General features: G+C 36.6%; 1 protein-coding gene across 2 annotated transcripts in view; it reads left to right on the top strand.

Moving 5' to 3' along the window:
• The first annotated feature begins 2,545 nt into the window (after positions 1–2,545).
• Positions 2,546–22,207, top strand: part of ST18 (ST18 C2H2C-type zinc finger transcription factor) — a 166,540-nt gene continuing 146,878 nt past the window's right edge. Inside the window, exons 1-2 of one of the 2 annotated variants that reach the window (XM_050328284.1) lie at positions 2,546–2,692; positions 2,993–3,128. In XM_050328284.1, the coding sequence (XP_050184241.1) occupies positions 2,654–2,692; positions 2,993–3,128 (175 nt within the window). In that variant the 5' untranslated portion in view covers positions 2,546–2,653. The remainder of the gene's footprint in view (positions 2,693–2,992; positions 3,129–22,207) is intronic. The other variant, XM_050328293.1, reaches the window with a different exon arrangement.

Genomic DNA, 22,207 nt, shown 5'->3' on the forward strand with positions numbered 1-22,207 from the left:
CATAGAATGTCAGGTTACAATTGACAAAAAGAGTTTCTAGCACACATAACCTCAGATGCATCAAAGGGCAGAAATCCACAGCACAAAACAAGAAAACATGGAACTGTCTCTATAATACAGTGACATTTTCTCTTTTTCCTATCTTACAATAGTATTGATGATTTTTCCAGAATTATGGAATATCCTGAGTTGAAAGGCACCCACAAGGATCCTCAAAGTAATAATAGGAAATAAGGAGAGTGATCTGAACACATTTTAATTGCTAAATTCCTTTGACTCACACAGTTTGGTAGATTTCCCTATAAAATCAAGGTGTAGCTTTCAAAATTTTGTTACAGGATCAGTAACAGAGAAGAAAAAGTCAGTCAGATACTTGGACTTATGAGGCTTGATGTTTTATAGACCTGGCTCTTGTGTACAGTCTTCTGTACATGAGATCTTTGTACACTTGACCTATTTAAAAATAAGTACTAGGGCTCAGAAAAAGCTTAAGAGGAAGACCTAACCCAGGTTTTCCCAGTATATAAAACAGGGATTATAAATTTTTTGACCTCATAGTCATACTGTGAAAATAATCAACCGACTGTATACTGCAGTATTTTAGTAGGCAGGGTATGTGTTCCTGAGATACAGATAATTAAGTGGAAAAGTGAGATTTTGGGGAAAAGGAAGAATATATATATATGCATACTGTTCTATAATTTACTACTAATTTTAATGAGATGAGAAGAGCTTGTAAGGTAAACTTGGACTAAAGATTTAAAAAATATATACAAAAATCAGTGGAAAACTTCCTATTGGTTTCACTGTTATTTAAAGTCTACATTAAAAATAATAGCAACTGGTGTGTTATGTAAGTGATTGCTTTTGAAGAATGGTATTGCTTGACAAAGCACAACAGCAGACTGACCAAGGACTGGTTGTTTGCTGGCTGTTGAGAAACAGTCATATTTGTTTTAAAAATCCTGAGAGTGAGTTAGACAATTTTACTTGTGCACTATTCTTAATTTAAAGGCAATGTTTTCAGCTATTGATAAAAGAAATATAGCTAGATGTTTTAAGGTTTTGTGTATTTCTAGAAAACTTTAGTATTTTAAAAGCTATACTTTTGGCATCTGGTTATTGATCATGAGCCATTCAGCTGTTGAAGTACATCAGCAGTTGACTGTGCTTTATGTCATATCTAGAATAATCCTTATTCCTGGAACATAGGTTTGGAAGAACCTACATCACAAACCTGTGAAAGCTTATAAAGGTGCAGATCCAGATCACACAAAAGGAAATGCACACTCATGTTTTACGACATAATGTCACCATGTCTAGTATTTTCTTCTCACAAACATACACCACAGGTGTTTAATAACACCTGCCTTTTAGACCTTTGAAAACATAAGAAAATTATTTACTAGGGAATTTTTAAGGGGAAAAAAATAAAACACAGCAGAGGGTGCCTTGTAGACAAGAAGTGAGGATGGTTTGGATTGTGTGGCAGAAAGATGATGGTCTGACAGTTAAAGATTGAAATTACAAAGAGAATAACAAGAACAATTACTTATTTTTCTAAACCTGGAAACAGTTGTTTGTGATTTGTTGTGAGTGTGAAGAAAAGCATTGGAGTGGCTTGGTGTGAGTAGAGGCCAATGGTCAGTACTGGGAGTGCTGGGTCTATACAGTGATCCTTTTCCCAGAGGGACCTGAAAAAGACATATCTACTTCTCTGCCAAGGTGTGACTTTGTAAATAGTGGGGTAAGAGTTTACAAAGAATAGATGAGTTAAAAATAACAAAAGTGGGTGTAGCAGATTTATGATTTTGGGAACACTTGAAATTACCAAATTGAAACGGTGAAGTTCCTCTGATATTTAGAGAAATCTCAAATTGTTTTAAGAACTCAGTTCTACAATGAAACAAAGTAATAAAGTTGGGTCAGAATTGTCACTTTGAGTTATGGGAATACTGAACACTTGAATCTTGTGTACAGCTTTTATAACTGAGAATTATTTCTTTACAAATCATTGCAAAAGATGTGACGTGTTTGGAAATTTGATGGGCATGAAAGTAGAGTAAGTCACAGAGTTTCTCTCTGTTTCTGTGATGAGTCTGGAAGAGTCTGAACTAGCTTCTGCTGTTTAACCTGGCTAGAGGGTTCCAAATCTAGATCCTGCACAAATTCCATGTGTTCATTTCAGATCCCTTCTAGAAGAATACAGAAGTTATAGTGAGGGAAATCTTGTGCAAGGACTATAGAAAATATACCCAGTAGACTAAACAAGACTGAAGTTCTGCTTCAACATGATGAAGCTAATAAAGCCTAATGTTAAGACAGAGAAAAAGTAACACCCTCCTCCTCCTCCTCCTCCTCCTCTGCACACATACACAACTTGTTTACAAAAGTGCCTTGTAGTGACTGCTGGTGGTGTCACTCCGTCCCATGCCCCAGAGCTATCACCGGGCCTCATGGGAGATGTGACTGCAGCATCGGACATGGGACTGTTTGTTCACTCACTTTCTGTGAAGAGAGTTTTGAACTGTGTTTTGAATAGACAGCATTTTCTTTGTGTGGTTGGTAAATAACACAGAGCAAAGTTAGTCAGCAAGTTGCATAGCTTCTGCATTCTGATTCTTTGGAGCCCTTTTGTACCAAGCTTGACAGGATGTTTTTAACAGAATGTGACCTCACTGGGATACCAGAGGTAAGGAAAAAAGTTATTGGGGTTGTTGTGGAATATTTTGCACAGAGCTGACTGAAAACACTGCTTTAAAATGTCTCTTGGACAGAAGATGGTTTCGTGGTGATCCAGTCAACACCTTGTTCAGTAAAAATCAATGTCTTTTACTACTTTGTAAGTTATAGGAAGTCTTATCAAGATTTTCTAGTTCCCACTTACAGAAAAAGATGCTGATTTGCAGATCTCAGACGTTTATGTATTTGCTCACTGAGCAAAGGCCCAGTTCTAGTGACAGAACATCAAAATGTTTTCTTTCTAACACAGAACAGAATAAGCAGATCAAATCCAGTTGTTCATCCAAGTCCTAGAAGCAGCAGTGCGAGAGTCGGAGCGGTGGCAAACCCAGCAAGACCAGGCGGCAGCAACCTTGTGAACACCCATCCTCAATCACTGGGCGAAGGTAAGAAGTAAAAAAAGACGAAAACCAGAATCACTGCACTTGCCGGGTAGGAGAGGTGGGTTTTCATCACAGACACTGAAGCTGAGGCTGCCGCTTGTCGTTGTGCTTGGAGGTAGAGCAGAGGGGGCTGGGGTGCCCGGGGGATGCGGGGCGGTGCGGGCACCCACTCTTCTCCCTCTGCTGGCCAGCGCCGGGGCGGCGCGGGGCGGGCACGGGGGGACCGGCACCTCTGCCGAGGCTGCCTGGGGGGAGCCCTGAGCCCCAGGGGATCCCCAGGGCTGCCCTGGTGTGCTGCTCGTGGTTCTACGCACTGGCAGTCTCAGGGTGGAGTGATGCGAGGAGTTTCATCTTTTCCACAAGTCGGAAAAGATGATTTAAAAAAAAAAAAAAAAAAAAAAAAAAAAAGGTCAGATTCAGATGTTTGCTTATACAGTATAAAATATTATAGATTCATACTGAATATCTAAGTAATTTTTTTATGTTCAGGATCTAAAGAGGTTTTCATGAAAAATGAAAGAAAAATAAGTTATTACACAAAATAACTTCATGAATAATAGACATCTTGCTGTTCTGAATTTGAAGTAACAATACGTGATCTGCTTTACTGTCTGTATGAACAGATTCATTGTTTTTGTGGTCAATAGTCATTGTTTTTTTCCGGCCAGTACAGGTGACTCAAAAAAAAATTAAAAAATTTTTTTGGAGTCACTGGTAGAGCAGTGAGAGGAAATTAAGTTCTCATGATATGTAAAACTGTTATTCATACTTATAGGCTTGCATAACAAAGAAATCTAAAAATATAATTTAAACTTGGAAAGTTTTGGGTGTTGTTGACAGCGAAGTGTTCTTTGGTAGAGGAGGATGGAAAAGTTTACTCATTTACTCATGACTAACTAGAGTTGCTTTTTACTGTAAGGCACATAAAGAACTAGTTCTTATTGTGATCAGCTAGAAAATGGATGGTTTGAACTGCATTTAGTGGTATAAAATAAGTGGTGAGTGCATCACTGTTCTTAGTAAGACAGGGTAATGACTTTGGTTTGACAAAACATTTACAGTGGTACTTTCATAATGTCGAACTTGCTGCTGTATTCTATCCACTGGTGTGGGGTAAAAAAGCTGCAAGCTCCCTCCTAATCAAAGTAAATATTTCACCTGAAGAACCTTCTAGAGAGAAGCGTATTCTGTGAAGCAGAAGACTGTCAAATGGGGATGATTGAATATGGTAAAATTATATTCACAGCTTTGGTATTTGTGTTGCACTAATACTTCTGCTCAGATGCTTGGTGTTGTACAATACATAACAAGATTTTGTAAAGCAAACATCTAATGTGACATGAAACATGAGATAGCAGTTGAATAAAAAAATGAGACATGTTAGTCATAATAAGAAATGTGTTAAGAGAGTTTTCTGATTTTAGTATCTTTCTACAACTGTATATGTATTGTTAAGTGGGTTTTTTCTTAACAGATTATTTTTCAGAGTGTCTCATCCACTACAGATAAACTGCCAACAGTAGTTGGAAGCTTGATTTTTTTTTTGACCTTCAGTCAGGGAAAAGTTAGCAGGGCTGTATACAGTTTACTTTACCCCTGAATTTGAAGAAAAGAATGCAAAAGGTTAATAAAAGTGGGTTGCTTAATATTTATGAAAGCCACAATAGAGAAACCGGTAGAGGTCAGTGCAGAGTGCTGAAATGGAAGCAAAGTGCCAAAGCTTTGTGTATTTATGCTCTGTACTTTTGATCTTTAACTTTTCCTTTAAAATGAGGTAAAGGCTCACAGTGTCTTACAGCCAATATTCCCATCTTCTTGAAAGACAGATTAAACACACTTGTGATAATATGATAATGTCACACTGCTTAAACAAAGCAATTTAAGCAGCAACAGACATTTCATTGCATGTAATGGCTTGCATGGAGATACTGGAAACCTTATTTTGTGGAATCATTATCGAAACCCATGTATAATATTTATTACAGACATTGCAGTGATAAATACATCTACCTGATGGCTATGTAGAAGAAAAAAAAAAATTGAAGAAAGGATAATTTTTAGGAAACAGGTTTTCAGATGCTTAAAGTAACAACCAATTTTTTGTCATTTTTACTAGCAAGTTGGGATAATTTTCAGTATGTGTTGTTTTAAAAGTCTTTTTTTTTCAGTATATACACATATATGCACGGTAGGGAGGCAAATAAACTCTGTATATAAAGTTGAATTATCTTTTGTTTCACTTTTTAAAGCCATTGTTTGCTCGTGGTTTCCTTTTGTGATTTAAAGCAAGGAAAAGAATCACCCTGTATAGTCTGGGCATGAAAAGATCCTCCAACATATATTAGCTGCAAAAGCTCTCTGAAAAGCTTCTGTTCAAGCTGCTTTCTATGGATCTAGAAAGAGCCTGTACCCATTCTGTTACTTTGCACTTTAACTAAGTACTTTGAAAAGTAGCTTGCTATTAAATTGTGATCGTTGAATATTAAGAAATTGAAAAAAATTATCATCAGATAAAATGGGTCGTGTTCTACATTGATTCTAGTACCAACTTATATATGCTGTCTATGAGTTTAGGGAAAAGTTTCCCATACCTTTAGAGTTATACAAACAGTAAATATTATTGGAAGTCCTCTTCACTCGTTCTGCTTACCTTTTATGTAGTTCTTTAAATTGATTATGGAGGCACTGGAGAGAATCCATCAGCTCTGAAAATCATACTTCCTTTTTATTTCCTTTATCATGCTCTTAGAAGTGACAAGAACTACATAGAGACTCTACAACATTTTCTCCCAGGCACTTGTTCTGTGGAGTCATTAGAGTCAGCTGGGTAAGCGTGAAGGAAACTCCAAGGGCTTTAAAGGGAGGATTACTGCAGGGGAGGGATTCCCTAATACCTGTAGCATCTATCAGCAGTATAAATTCAAGAGGGAAGGAGACAGAGATGTTATAAACTGCTGTTGCATATCTGACCTGTCATGCATTTTTACTACACTTCTGTCTCTGTGATACCACACATAGGTCTTCCAATCCAGTACAACCAGATTTTCATGCAAATAACTCCCCTTGTACATGTAGCATAAAGTCCTGAATTTGGTGAAGGCACTGAAGTCCTGACGTTTGAATCGGTGGTGAGATCAGGAGCTCTACAGGTTTATTTCAACATTCATTTTTCCCCTGGGACAAAGGAAACTTAGCAATAATCTCATTTGTTTCATAACACAAGATCCAATCTAATAGTGTGGCATTCAAGTGATGGTATGTTAAATGGCAACTTCCATTAAGAGTCCAAATTTTTACCAAAAGCTTGAACTTAATTCTGTTCAGTCCAGTTCAGTTCTTCATTTAAACTGAGAAACAAGACTCAGTACCGATTTCACTGTCGACTTTGATTGTGATTTAAAAAAATAAGCTTGGAGGTAAAATTAAAATCCATCTTCTTTCCCCATGTAAACCTCTGTTGTCCATACTATTTTGTTATACAATATTTTCCAATTGCCTTCTACATATTGTTCTCATTTTTTGTCTGTTAAAAAGGATATGAGAAGTTGTGTTTAGCTGAGTCACAGTGGAAGTGCTCATTTACAGTAACCAATTCTCTTCATTAGCTGGTGTTGGGAGGGAGCCCTCCTCCTCAAATGCTTTTCCTGAAAAGTAGTGTAGAGTTAGAAGTAAAGGTGCTTCTTATAATACCCAGTGCTCAGGTTTTAGCCAGTCAATGTTGAAGTCCGCAAGTCCAAGTATTTCTCTTGCTTCAGTTAAGTTTGCCTGTGTGCTAAATTCCACTAACTTCTGGTCTGCTTTTTTATTTTATTTTATTTTTCCCTCCCCAATAATGTGTGAAATACAACCCTGCAAAATTCAGAGACCAAAATAATGTTGCTGAAAATGTGTAGTTTAGTCAAGTATAAAGCTACGCTAGAAGTTTGCTGTCCTTATCTGTATCCTGACCAAAGAGACAAGATTGTAGCAGAGCTGTTCATCACTAAGAAACAGAGGGTATATCTTACCACTGAAGTTCCTGGTCTCCCATAGATTAATGTTTGATATTTCCTTGACTGTGGCATTACATTCATACATAGAGGTATAGTAACATTATGTTCTCATTTTGTTCTTTGGATGTCTTTGATGTTGGTTTTGTAGGGTTGGTTAAATTATCTGTGGTTAAAATATCCTGCCACTACAGAGCTATGTTTTTTGTTTGTTTAATTCAGGGATAATTTATTAATTCTTAGTGTATATGTGTACAGGGGTGATTTCCAACATTTTTATTTTATCTGATATGGAGATGTCTGTCATTTAACTATAAAGCTGTGTATTCTGTTTAAGCAGGGATCAAAAAAAAAGTGAGCTTGTGTCCAGATGGGAATAGTACTGCTTCAGTCAGTGATGATCAGTGATCAGTGACTGAGATAGCAGCACTAGTGACAATCTCCTCAGATAAACAAGGAAACTGTGGCATTTGCACCAGCAATTGAATAAATTCAGACTCCTTGCCAATTATCAATCTGTAGATAATTATGTTATCAATCTGTAGATTGCAAAATAAACTTAAATAAATTAGAGTCGATAAATTAGAATGATAAATGTAGACTAATAAATAGTAATTTAAAACATTCAGTAGGGGCAAAGAATACAGATTTCTTCACCCATTTTGGGAATTAAGGGGTCTAAGGAATTGGTACAATTCTGGAAAATGTGAACATATATCTTTAGAAAATGTCAATATAACAGTTTCCTTTTCGGTGGTTTTATCACTTTACTGAAACACATCTACAAGGCAATTTTACTTCTCATGTGCTTTAGGGATCAGAAATGGTGATTTTCCCTGACTATATTAGACTGGATAGTATAGCTGGGTTTGGGTGGTTTTCACTTTATTCTGTTGCAAGTTTGTTACCTGTCCTTTTCACTGTGTAGCTCAAGTCAATACTGGGCTCTTTTTCATTTTCTCACTTTTTCATACTTCAAGAGAAAACTTTAGACTCCAATTTCTTCTTGGTAGTCTTTGCCTCCCACTGACATCAATAAGGTGCTGAAACAAGTCTTGAGTGTCTTACATATCCTGGGAACAGAAAAAAACCCCAACCAGTATGACTAAAGCTGAGGAACTGTAGCCTTAATGATGTCAACATTAAATCTGAGGTATATGTGGCTTTAAGGCTTTCTAGAAACTCTGAAAATCACTCCTTTTTCCTAGAAAACCTCTCAGTTTTTTCTCTTACACCTATTTTTCTAAGAGGTTAATATTCACATTAACAACTAGGAAATGTTGTTAATGAATAATAAATATATATATAATATATATATAAATAATAAATGAAATAAATGTGAATTCAGTTTTTGAAGTACATATTCATGTTTATGTTTATAAGCAAAGTCACTTCAGAATATCTTTATATTTTTAACATCTCTTCTAAAAGTGAATCTTATGTTTGGTTTTACTGGATAGAATGTCTTCTGTGGACACTTTGTAACACATCAAGGTCTTCTACAGTGTACATTTGTCATCAGTCAATATAGTGCAAGAGGTTATTAAGAATAGGCTTCACAGAATAGAAAATATTAAACAAGTAAAAAATTTTACTTTTTCCTTTTTTACTTAATAGCACATCTCAGTTTTGATTGTATGCATTGGGTTTTCTCAACACTGTAAAAATAGAATAAATAGCAATGTTATTTGAATACATTATTTGACCATTCTTTGGGGGGTTTATGTTGTTCCAGAAAAAAAAGTGTGCTTTTCTGAGATTTTTTTTTGTTTTTATACATATTGTATTTTTATTGATGCTCTCATATTTTGTATCTATTTATATATATGAATATATGCAGAACATTATGAAATTTCTGCAGAAAAAAATATTAAGATTTCATTATTAAATTTTATAATCTCAGTAAGTTAATGTGAACATTAATTTTTTCCAGGAATTAAGATGTTAAACTTCAGAAAATGTTTAATTAAAATTAGATGAAAAGAAACTGAAACATATTACCCATGAACCTGACTCACAGAAATATTTCATCTATTTTTCTCGGTAATAATTTTATTAGCAGTGCTTCTATAGAAGTGTTAATCATGTGATTGCATGTGTCAAAAATATTCCATTTTGCTAGCAGATTCATGCTACTTCAGAGAAAATATATGAGTAAAGACTTTCTGGTAGGTTAATGTTTCTGGTAAAGATGACCACAGAGAATATGAGTACTTTTACCTGGTATGCTTATACCAAGTTCTCTTACAAAAAAAGTGATCTGGAATAGCAGAGATTTTAATTCTTGAGCAACTTGGTAACATTCTACAATGAGATGACTGGGTTGACTGGATTCATTCATGTTTAGGGGGAGCAGTGGATGTCATTTGCTATGACTTAAGCAAGTTTTTCATCACAGTCTCCCACAACATCCTCATATTGATGCAGTGTAATTCTGGACTAGATGGATGGACTGGTACATGAGTAGGAAACTGGATGGATCATTTTTCTTGTCAATGAATAGTGCCTCCTACCTCCTAAGGAAGATCACCCTTTCATATGCATCAGATGAGCTTAGGTTAAGGAGCTCTAATGAATCCCTAGATATTGCAAGAGATTTCCTTGAAGTTAGCCAGTAGATGTAGTGCTTTACTACTTTGTAAGGGCAAAGTATTGTTTTCATATGGGTAATAATGAAAAATATAAAGAGTTGGCATTTAGATGTAATCTCTTGGCTTATCCAGGTCTCTGAACCTCCTAGGTCTGCTGGAAGGATTCTTCCTGCAGAGGAGTTCTTGCTGTTGCTTCTGGGATGTTGGAAATTTACTGAGCACAGGTGTTTGACAAGGGTGATGAATGCTGTTTCTAGGGAAGCGATGGCCTATGGATTCCGAACTGTGCCTTGGTTTGATTTGGTTGTGCTTATACCCTGTTTTTGTTATTTTTCCCTGAAATTTGACGAGAATATTTTTGCTCAAGAAGAAAGAACTGTGTCATGTCAAATGCATAAGAAATCTGATGTATTTTGCCTGGAAGTGAAAATAATAGAACAAAGGCAGTGATTAACAGATATTTGTAAGTCTACCTTTTCCTAATACCGAATCATCATGATTAACAGTGAGGACTGGGAGCTAGAAGTAAAAGGAAAGGAACCACAAGCTCTCTTGGGTCATTGGTAGAAAACACTCTGTATGGGAACGTAAATACATTGTAATCAATCTTACTGTATGGATATCTGTATGGATATCTGAAACATACTAGGAAGTGGCAAATTTTATTGGGAAGATACCAAGGTAGTCAGTGCTGGAGCTGTGCCAGAATGTTCAGTCTACCTCATCCAGATGTTCTCCTGTTAGGCCAGGGAAAATACTTCTGCCCCACTCAGTTCCTCCTTATTGCAGAAGCAAGTTTGATATGTGGTTTGTATGTTTACAAGTTTGGTTTGTAGTCCTGACCCACACTGGGCTGATCAAATGCAGGACTACCCAGCAGGCAGCACTGCTCACAGGACTTGTGCGACTTCTCATAACTTTTTCTATTTCTTATATTTTTCCCTTTCTATTTTTAGATGTCCTTTTTCACCTCTGCGGTTAACTGTTTCCTGCTACAGTCTCCTCACCAAAAAAACCTACCTCATCCTCTTTCTCCCTACTGATTCCATGTTGGCTAGATCACTTTGCCAGTTCAGTATTTCTCAAACCATTGTCAATGTACTCACAGCCTTGCATGGAATTTCTGCTGCAGTTCCATGGTCACTGTTGGCCTTACATGACTACACTCATCAGAAGGTCCCCAGGGGTCCTCCCTCACCTCTCTATAGAGTCTGGCCAATGATCACATAAATTGTCTCTCTACTGCCTGTGAAATCCAACCATTCTTCACTGCCCTATCTATACAGTTTATTAGCTCCTCACCTTGTTATCTCTCAATAGTTTCTTATTTTCTGTTCATGTTTGCATGGATGGTTGCAGTATGTCCTGTTCAGTTAGTTTAACTCCAGGTGAGGCGCAGGCAGAAGCCTCATTGCTTTACTGAGCCCTAACAGCAAGAGAATGCTCTTGGTGTTGCTACTGGTGCACAGTAGCTCAAAAGAAGACAAGAAAATAAGGGCATGGGCAATAATGGCTAGTGACGGATGGTTGAAACCTCTTTAGGTTCATTCCATACATCTTGGCACAGGAATCCATCTGTCAGGGCTACTTGGGAGTTACAGTGTGTAAATGGAAGTGGGAGCAAACTCTGCCTAATTTCTGAGCTAACAGGAAATGTGTAATTTAATACTGTGTGTATCACCACAGTGACCAAGATAACTAAGCCTTGTTGGAAGGCTGGGTATGGTGATACATTTATTTATTTATTTCTGTGATGGGTTTACAAGACTTGGCTGGCTTGATATATGGCAGAGCAAGGTCTCGTCTGCTCACAGTTGCACCAGCAGACCTTGTCAACGAGAGAGGAACTTCTTGTCATTCCTGGTCACTGAGAACAGGGGGAAGTAGAACAGGTAGGAGCAGCTGTAGTCAAAGCTGTTGATGGAGCATCAGTGTGAGAATAAACACTTAGAAACTGGATGCTGATCTAGTTCTAATCCATGGCTAACCCAGATAACTTCAGGTAGTCAGCTGAATCAAATGGGAATGTGCTCTGGTTATGAGACACTGGACCCCACCACAGCTGGAAGGCAAAACCCAGAACTGAAATACTATAATCATCTGGTATTTGGTAAAGAAACAGATTTTCAAAGTCAGTGTTGAAACTTTTTGATCTTAAAAACAAACAAACAAACAAACAAAACCAAACCAAAAAAAACCTCAAACAACCTTTTCTGAATGGTTTTAATTTGAAACTTTAGGAAAATGACCATTGTTACCTCTTTCAGAGACCATAGTCAAACTCTTGTTTAGTGGGTATTTACCTCTTAAAAACTGTACAGCTTAGGTGTTTTTTTTTTAATTATTCTTTAATATTTTGGAAATAACAATCAGTTGACTCATTTGTGTATTATTAGATCTTTACAGTACTTGGCTGCAAGTGCGTAATCGTTTCTGTGATCATAGTGTCTGCTGCCCACTTAGAAAAACTCTGTCCAGAAGAAAGAGAAAATGCAGCACATCCCATTCACCTGTTTGTACAGTTTTATAGCTGTATGGGAACATTCCTCGAACAGGATATACCCGAAGCCTAATATTCCATCTCTGAAGGGAAAACACATTCTATTCTCAACACACTAGAATGAAGAATTGAATCTTGCTTTAAACTATTTGCCTTTTTACCAAAATAACGGGTAGATCTATTTAACTGAATAAAAAAAATGAACCTGAATGCTCAAAGTATTTCTGTGAAATAAAAAGTATGTTACACATGTACAATGACAGTGGGAAAGGAGGAAGCAGAGATTGCCAAGGCCATTCTGAGAACATTTATTGATTGGAAAAAAATCACTGGATTTTTTTTGTTTTGTTTTGTTTTGTTTTGTTTTGCTGGATTGTTTTTTTCTTCTCCATATTATACGAAGTGGTCTCTGTCTGGGTGTAATTTTTACTTTTTAGTGCCATCTGCACCTGTGGCCTTTGGACTTAATGTTTATGACAGATGGACTGGACTGTGTTTGCACCATTTAGTGTATAATCCTTCTGTATGTATCTATGCCATGCTAGGCAGTGGCACTGGCCCAATGGGCATATTTATTAGTGCAGACTTCCTGTCTGCTTCCATTGTTCTGTTGCAGTGTCCTTTGAGCCTAATGGACCTTGCTTTGTGCTGGGCCCACCTACAAAATATTGTTTCTGATTCATGCCAGATTATCTGTTGCAGGCTCTGATTTCTTTTTTTTCTTTTTTTTTTTTTTTTTTTTTAACACATTTGCCAGCTAGAATGCTTAAAATGGATCAATTCCATATTGTAAATGTTCTTCCTCTTCTTTCAGCCTGCAAGCTTCATTTTGGAACAAGCTTGCTAGCTTTGTTTGCTAGTATCAACATACTTGATTAAAAAGGAGAACCATTTCCTCTGAAAAATATCATCTCTCTCACTACCTGAGCTCCTGTTCTACTGAAAGCAGAAGTTGTTCCCAGTAAAGCAATGGCCCCTGTAAAACAGGGTGCCATAAACATAGCCTTGGCTGCAGGAGGCTGCAGGCTGGCCCATGGCCTGCAGCCTGGAGCTGGGAGGCGCATCCCATTCCTGCTGACTTCATCGGCGCTGTGTGATGGGGGAAAAAGGACAGACTACTGTTGAAAAAGAAATTTTGCCTTCTTTATCAACGGGGCAGCAAAACAAATGCAACACTGGGGCACTTGCAATCTTTAAAGTCCTTTGAACATTTGTGGAGTTAACAATCCACAGATGTGATATCACGAAAACAAAGAACAATTCAGGATTCATCATTTATCTCATGAAATCATGAGGTTACCTCTCAAATTTGTGAGCCTGCTACAGAAAACAATGAATGAATCTCACAGTTGAGGAGTAGTCTCATCAAAGTAGTGGCAAATTTCAAACAGACATTTGAGAATCAAACCCACTCTTTTCTGAAAATATACCTTTTTTCAACATATATAATCCTAACACTTAAAAAGGATTTTTCAAGTATTTCTGTAGAAAGTAATCATGCCCCTGTAAACCCTCTATGGAAAAATAAATCACCTATATAACTTATCACATATAGCAAGAGTATGGAGTCTGTGCTCATATTATCATGATCATGAAAAAAGGAACCATATTCTGCATCAGACACCTGGGATAACAGGGATAGATAATTTCTGGCGTGGATATACTTGCCAATCATATTTCTGTAGGATAAGAATGAAGGTCTGGGATGGAGAATTTATCATTTCATAAACAAAAAAGAAATTATCGGCAACAGTTTAATGACTAGAAAAGGTTTCTTTATAATATTGAAGTAAAACTGTATAGTAAAAAAGAAAAGAAATTATGATGGCATATTCATGACTGAGAAGTAGGCAGGATTTTATTTTTTCCATTCAGCCCCTTTAAAGCTGGCATTTCTGGTTTGCTGTAAAAGCTCAAACTATAAAATATATGTCCAGAATACATTACTTGTGAGCTTGGGCCTGAGAAGAAAGTAGGTAGAACTCTATATACAAATCCGACTTGTGGTTTGTGTATCTGCCTCTTTTTTTGTATATCACCTTTAATTCTGTTGAATACTTACCACTTTTGAAGATCAGGTACCCAAATTGCAATGGTGGAACTCCGCATAGGCATTTTTTGAGAAGGGATGTTTATATTTTCAACTCTGAATTTAATATTGAAACAAGATTGAAATTTGAAAATCTCATGGCAGCATGTTTTGCAATCGTCTTTCACACCCCAAGCAACTTACATTTCTTTCTTTTTGTGATATTGGAAAGAGTTTCATCAATTTAGCCTTAGTTGCACATCTTGAAAGAATATTTTCAAGAATGCAGTGTAAAAAATGTGCAAGCTAGTTGTGGGCAAATCCTGTTTAATACCCTTCAATTTGAATTAGCTGTGTGACGGTTCTGATTTTTTTTTCCCTCCATTTGCTGTGGTAGTGGCACAATTTGTTGCTAATAGATTATTGCTCATCTACTCTATGAAAAAGCTGTTTTCTAAGTTTCTTTTCACTGCTGCCAGTCATTGTGAGGATGCAGTATCTTCTCAAAACTACCATAAAAGCTTTAGTATCCCTTTTTTTGTAAAAGACTATTTATAAATTTTAAGGTGAGAGCAGAGACTGGTACAGAAGTATATCACAGAGGAGACAGGATATTATTGAGTACTATTTTTTTATTTGCTTTTTTTTCTCTTTTGCTTTATAGAGTTCATAGCCAAAATTCAGGACAACAATAGAGATATTATCCAAGTTTTCCAGAACAGAGAAGTAATCTTCTCCCACTAAAGTCTGTTTGTTACATGATAAGATTAGCTTTAAGGTTATTGCAGTGTTTGAGTTTCTGATTGGAGCCCTCTGCAAATAATAACCTGAGGGGCTGTGTCATCATGTAGACAAGCTACATGACCATTCAGCTGTGATTATCCTAACTTCAGTGCCAGTAATGTACAGTGCCCCAGAACTGCGGAGCTAGGTATCATGTCCTGCAAATGGAATTATTCAGTTAATCACGGAAGAGCCCGGGGACTGAGCTGATGGAAGCACATAATAGCAAGGTTATGCCTATCAAGGATATGCAGCCTAAATCTCTCAACTGTGAGGTACAGTAGAGACAAGTGTTATGTGACGGCCCTCCCTTGTGGATCATCATCATATCCCTTCCCTAGACAGTACCTGATTACTAGCCAAGCCAATATACCAAACTGTCATCATCTACCCTGGCATCTGCAGGGTTGCATCTGAAATGCGCGCAACCAAGGGGATTTTTCAATACCCTGAGCATTACAGTCAGCCTTAGCTGGCCTTAACTGAATTCACACTTCTGTTGGAGGTGCTGTAAGTCTGAAGAGCTTTGCAGAACTTTCAAACTGGGCAATAAGTGCTTGGGGACATGAGGCAAGAGACTGCAGTCATCTGCAAGCAGATAAACTGGCTTCCCCTGTCCATGACTTTCCAGGGTTTGACCAATAGATTTAGCCACTAACTTCCTGATGTCTCTAAGCGTGTTTGACTTTGATCTTTAGGAAGACCAATCCCATGAGCCCTAACCCGCTGGTGGATTTCACTGATGTGTCATTCACTGTTAAGATCCCACAGGAAAAAAGACCCTTCAGGTTACCGTGAGTCACACCTGGCATCTCCTGGACTGATTCTGAGTGTTGACTGATGGATGAAGTGCAGCTTTCTGCTTCCTCAGTAGTTTTGTATTCTAGTATGTCTGCACATACTATTTAATGCCATTACATCATTCTATCTTTGCAAGTTATTTTTATTGTTAATGCATGTCTGATGCTTTATACCTAGATGTTGAAATGACTTGGTCACATTTGTGTTGTAATTGAATCAGTCTTCATATCTGCTCCTTACAAAATCAAATAATTTCTTCAATGTTGAACAGTAAACAAAAGGATGCAGTGATAAATTCATCAAATGAGGTAGGCACAAAAGAACTCAAAGGGGTTTTTTACAAGTATAAAGTAGTGCTGCAGTTGCTTTAGTCTAAAGGTTAATCTGTTTGTGCTCTCAGGAAGCATACTTAAATTCTGAATATCTGTTCCTAGTTGAAATAAAAATTCAAAATTTCATTTCATTTATGAGTAAACAGTGTAAGCTAATGTAATTTGTGCCCCTTTATACTATTTTGGAAATAATATATTTTGTTCCTTCTATTTCATTCTTTTTCCTTATAGACTGGTATATACAGATGACAGTAAACATTAAAAATATTTAAATTATAATGAAATTGTTTGAAAAATTAGAAAAGCAAATATCAAGGAACTGCAAATATTGGACTAACAAATGTTAAGAGAGTAAAATTAATGTATTTATAGAAAGTTTTTGTCAGGGATTTGTTTAATGTTATTTTGGTTTTTTAAAGGTCTTTCTATATAAAGACCTCAAGTTTTCATTGGTATGTTTCTCATTTTGTTAGATATCATCAGATCCTGCCTAAAAAGAAACCAACCCTCTGCACAAAAACCCTCCTATGTTTACCTTCTTTCTTCACTAACAGTGGGGAGCTCAAGCATTGAATAATGTGGAGGGAAAGACTGTGAACTAGTTGGAATCAGTTGTTTCTCTGTACTGGGTTCTCAGACAGAGTTTGATTAGTTTCTTTAGCTAAACCAACTCAGTAAGAATTCCAACAACTTCTTTTAAAATCTGTTCTTGTGGTAATCTTCAGTGTTAGGAAAAGTAGTTTTTCATGTATTTGACAGTCTCACATATGAACCTCACAGCACGGCTTTTGCATGTGACTCATATCAGTATGGCCAGCAATGGACTCTGTGTGGGATTATTTCATTTGTCCCCCTCACCGCCCTGATTCTTTTCCTTCTGTCTGTTAGTTGTATTTCCATTCCACCAGTTAATACTGCAGTCAGTGAGGATGAGAGAGTAATTCACCCTTTGTACAGGTCTTATGTCTTTCTTCCCTCTACCTACATGTTTTCTCTAAACCCTGTGATTCCTCTGGAACTAGCAACAGAGACAGATGGAGATTGTCACACCTACATACAAATGATGAAGAGATGATGGCTGCTGGCCATTGACTTGCAGTGACAGACGCATCTTTAACTTGTACATCAAAGGAGCCCTTTCTAAGGATAATCTCACTATCACCAGTTGCTGAAAATGGAATAAAACAGATCCTCAGCTGTCATCTACTCTTCCATTGATTCACTGTGTTACAACAGCAAGTCATTTACACAACAAAACTATTGCATAAAACAAGCTAAACCAAGAAAAATGTGTGAGACTAGGGAGGTGCATAGTGCATATTGAAAGTGTCTTGTGACACCTAATATTAATATAGAAATCTGAAATGAAACATACCTTTCAAGTGAGATAAATTTTAAGCTGTTCATTGATATATATTTATATTGCCAAAAATCTGACTTTGAGAATAAATGACTACCTAATGTTTCCTTAACTGAAGCTGATATGAAAGTCAGATTCTTTGTAATATTACTGACAAGTTTTATGAGTATCTAGATAATTCAGTAAAGATGACTTCACAAAATGATAGGCTAAACTTGTAGATAAAGACTTAGCCGTATTTGTGTAAACATAAAAATACGTAGCTGATCAGGTTGCTGCAAGGACTAGCAGATCAAAGCATCGATAAAAGCTGCAGAATTGACTGCTTGTATTTATGTTCAGTACTATCTTCATAGATTTATAGTTACTCCCGTTTAAAATGTTAGCTATATTATGTTTTCACTTCACTAATGTAAAAAAACCTGAGGTGTACTTGGGGGGAACATGAGGGAAGGGACCATCTAAGACTTAGAATTTCCTTTAATTAATCAACATCATTATAGAAAAATAATGGGTGAAATAGCACGCAAAATAAGATTTGTGTGTTTGTGTGTGAAATAAATGCAAATGTATTAAAAGACTGATTAATGCTAAGTTCCCAGTGGTTAATACTACTCTCTCTTTTTGGTACTCTGATATTTGAGTTTACAGAACATACATTCTCTTCCTTCTGACTCCTCTGTAGTAATTTCTGTTAATTATCATCTGAAAGACTATGTAGTCCACTTCTTAGGGACATAAAAATGCAGTAACTCTCAGAAATTGTCCCACTGATGCCTATGAAGCTATTTGCAAGAGAAACTGCTGGCCAGAATAAGCAAGGGCTCCATTAAGAGGTTCAAATGGAAGATAAATTTATGTTTACTTGGTATATTCTCATCCACTAACATTCATTTTGTTTAAATCCTTATTTCTTCTTCGACTTATATTTCTAACTCCTAACTCTTTCTCTGTTTCTTCCTTTTTCTTTTTATTTTTTCTCTTTCCTCCTCCTAATATTCCATTTTAACAAGATTTTGTGAGTCACACTGATTCCAGGCAAACAAGCTGCTGTACTGTAAAATAAATAGCCTTGAAATGCTACAAAGTAAATCACTTGCCTTCAAGATTAAGCTTAAATGTTTGCTTCAGCTTCATGTCAGAACATCCTTCCACTTAACCAGATGATAGCAGACTTTTTGCCAACAAAACATATCTTTACTAAACCAGGGCCATCTTTCAATAAGAGCAGAGCAGTATGATGCCCTCTGCCATCAAAACATGCCTCTAGCCCTATTTATTTATGAGGAGCTTTGTACTGGATACAAACTGATCATGAATGTTATCCAGCTTTATATAAGACATCACATGGTATTGGTAATCTGATACAGGGTTTTAAATGGATAGCTACACTGCCAGTTTTAAGTGCCAGCATTTTTTTTCGCTTCTGCTATCAAATGCACGTATTGGTATGAAATAGTCAAGCCTTCAGTAAGTTTATGTTTCCTGAAGGAAAATTGCTACATCTTTATTTTGCCTTTTATTCTTCTGAACAAAATAAACTGTTCAGCATTCTCTATAGAGCATTATGGAAATATATTGTTTTAGAAAGAATAATCTATGTTTTACCCCTTACACCCAAATATATTTTTCATAAGCTTGTGTTTCAGCATCTGTTTACCGTATGTTTTTTAAAATACTTGTGCTTTACTGATACAGATCTGAAGAGTCTTAAGAAATAGATACAGTTTCAGACAAGAAATGTTGACTTTTCTTGGTGTTTATTCCCACAGAATTCTATTTGATCACATATACTTGTTATTGCAAATCTAGAGAATCAGCTTTATATGTGGATTAGGTATATAACTGACATTCCCTCCATGCAGGCATGGAAAAATCCAACCTGGTGTGAGAAACCTGAAGTGTGACTAACATCCTGAATTTTTGCTTTGCAACATAATCTAGAGAATGGATGAGCATTAACATGGAAAATCTGGGCTTTTTTTCCCAGAGGGCACCTTTGCATTACTGTAGCTGAAATGCTTTGTGTACTGTATCACTTTGATCTGAAAGCAAAAAATCTGATAAATAGTTGTTTTAGTGTTTTAAGACTAAAGTTAGTAGCTTTGATCAGTCCCTTGAATCCCCAGTTTAAATCATTTTAAGACAATTTAAAATAAGATTCCAGAGCTGATCTGACCACACTTAAGGGAAGGAAAATTGGCTAATTTGTGCTTGACTTACTAGAAATCAGGTAATATGGGAAAGAACATGACAGAGGAAACATTTAAAAAAGTGAAGAGAACCTATCTGAAAACTATGTAAGCAATTAGATGGTAGTGTAGATAAAGGTGTCTCAAGCTAGCATTTCAGTACCCACTTATTTAGGAAATATTCATTTGCAATTGAAATAGCTTAAGTAGAGATGTGACTTGGGGGTGGGGGATGGAACCTGTAAGGAGAATTGCATGCTCAGTATTTGTATGTGTGTCTCTCCTACCACGAGAGAGAGACCTGTAGTTTTTATGCTTCCCTAAGTTTGCGCATTAGAGAAACTGAAAAGCATGACTGAGTTTAAAAGGGGTGACATTAATGTGAAGTCTAAGGATTCTTTATGTGCATAAAACCATGATGGTTCACTCCATTAACAGCTGCTAGCCAATAAGCCTTTTAAAAAGCCTTTTGGAGGCGACACTGAAAATGAAGAGCTCACACTCTCACTGCAGGATTTGTACACTGAATTTTCAAAAATAGGGCATCTCCAAATACATGTTAAAGGGTAATCCAAATGTCTCTTTGGGACCCAATAGCATATTAATTGTATATCCAACTGATATAGTTTAACCCCAGCCAGCACCTTAGCCCTACACAGCCACTTACTCACTCCCCTTGACTGGGACTGGGGAAAGAATCAGAAGAACTGAGAAAACTCAGTGGTTGAGTTGAAGACAATGTAACAGGTAAAGTAAAAGCCACACATGCAAGTAAAGCAAAACAAAGAATTAATTCACCACTTCCTGTTGGCAGGCAGGTGTTGAGCCATCCCCAGGAAAGCTGGGCTCCGTCTTGTGTGACAGTGACCTGGGAAGACAAATGCCAACTCTCAAGTATCCTCTCCCTTCCTCCTTCTTCTTCTCCCAGCTCTATAAGCTGAGCATGACACCATGTGGTATGGAATATCCATGTGGTCAGTTGGAGTCACCTGTCCCAGCTGTACCCTGTCCCAACTACTTGTGCACCCCCAGCCCACTCGCTGGTGGGGTGGGTTGAGAAGCCGAAAAGGCCTTGACGCTGTGTAACACCTGTTCATCAATAACAAAAACATCACTGTGGCACCAACACTGTTTTCAGCATAGATCCAAACCATAGCCCCATACCAGATACTGTGAAGAAAATGAACACCCTCCCAGCCAAAACCAGCACACCAACATATCTTTGAAATTACTACATCTTTACTTAGTACCTAATAGAGAAGTTGTACAGTTTTTAATGTATTTAAACATAATTAGAGGTTTTTAAAACTGCTTTGAGATGATGATTTAATTTTCCAAATTTACATCTGAGTGAATCTGTCTATTCAGTATTTTTACTCTAGACTTTGTGTAGGCTGCAGAACTATCACTGTTTGAGCAAGCACAGAGTGATATATGTAATCACTGAAACCCACTAGCGAAGCTATGTCAAAGATTCTTCCAAAAAACCTTCCAAATAGTTGTTTATGTTGAGGTTATGCTGTAAGTTTTTTGGAGGAGACTCTTCATTTATACTCTACCTGCACAGTGGTTCTGATTAGAGCTATGCTATAAAAATTAGATAAAAAAATGTATGGATTTGCTTGTACTTTGGACAACTGCTGAAGATTATCCAGTAGTACTTCTTTTCTGCATTGAGAAAATGTGGTCATGATAATCCAGAGGAAAACAGATACAACCTATTTATAATGTATGTAGCTACAGAAATACAGAATAGAAAAATGAAAGTAAAATGTTAAAAACTTCCTTCTCTCTTTCTCTGTTGAGAAATTTTCTGGGAGCTAAAGGATAGGGGTACCAGTTCCAAACCACCATAAGTGTTGAATGGTGATGGAACTGTCCATAGAAAGGAACATCACATTTGAAGGTTTCTGATCTTGTACATTTAACACTGAGGATTAAAAAGAACATATATTAATTAAGAGTTTAATCACAGAGAGATGAGTGAAAGTTGGCAAAGCTACTACATTCATGTGACCATTGTACAAATATAAATGTAATCAATGTTTATCTATACCTGAACAAGATATTTTAAAATGTGTTTCATTTTTTATTAAGTTAAATCTATTTAAATTGTAGGGGTTGTGGGACTGGTGTCCTACATGTCCTGAGCAATGTATGGAAGGAAAAATTATATTCCATTTTAATGAAATTATAAAACATTTTCTTGAGATCTGATCCTGTTGCTTAATAGCATTGTCTCATTTTATGGACAACTTAGCTAATGGTGTAATCAGAGATGGCTGTTGTAGCATGAATTGGAAATACGTCATTAAGAATGCAACAGCTACAATTTCTACTTAAAATTTGTTATTATATCTTGAAGTATAAACATTCAAAATACAGTTTAAAATAGAATCGAAACTTCAGCTAAGTGACTTTCACCACTGAAATAGAATTACCAAAAATAATGGTGCATATACAACTTTGATTGAACTGACAGACTGTTATAACAGCTTTGTGCTG

The sequence above is a fragment of the Myiozetetes cayanensis genome, unplaced genomic scaffold, assembly GCF_022539395.1.
Source record: "Myiozetetes cayanensis isolate MyiCay16 unplaced genomic scaffold, myiCay2020 scf1, whole genome shotgun sequence".
NCBI classification, from domain to species: Eukaryota; Metazoa; Chordata; class Aves; order Passeriformes; family Tyrannidae; genus Myiozetetes; species Myiozetetes cayanensis.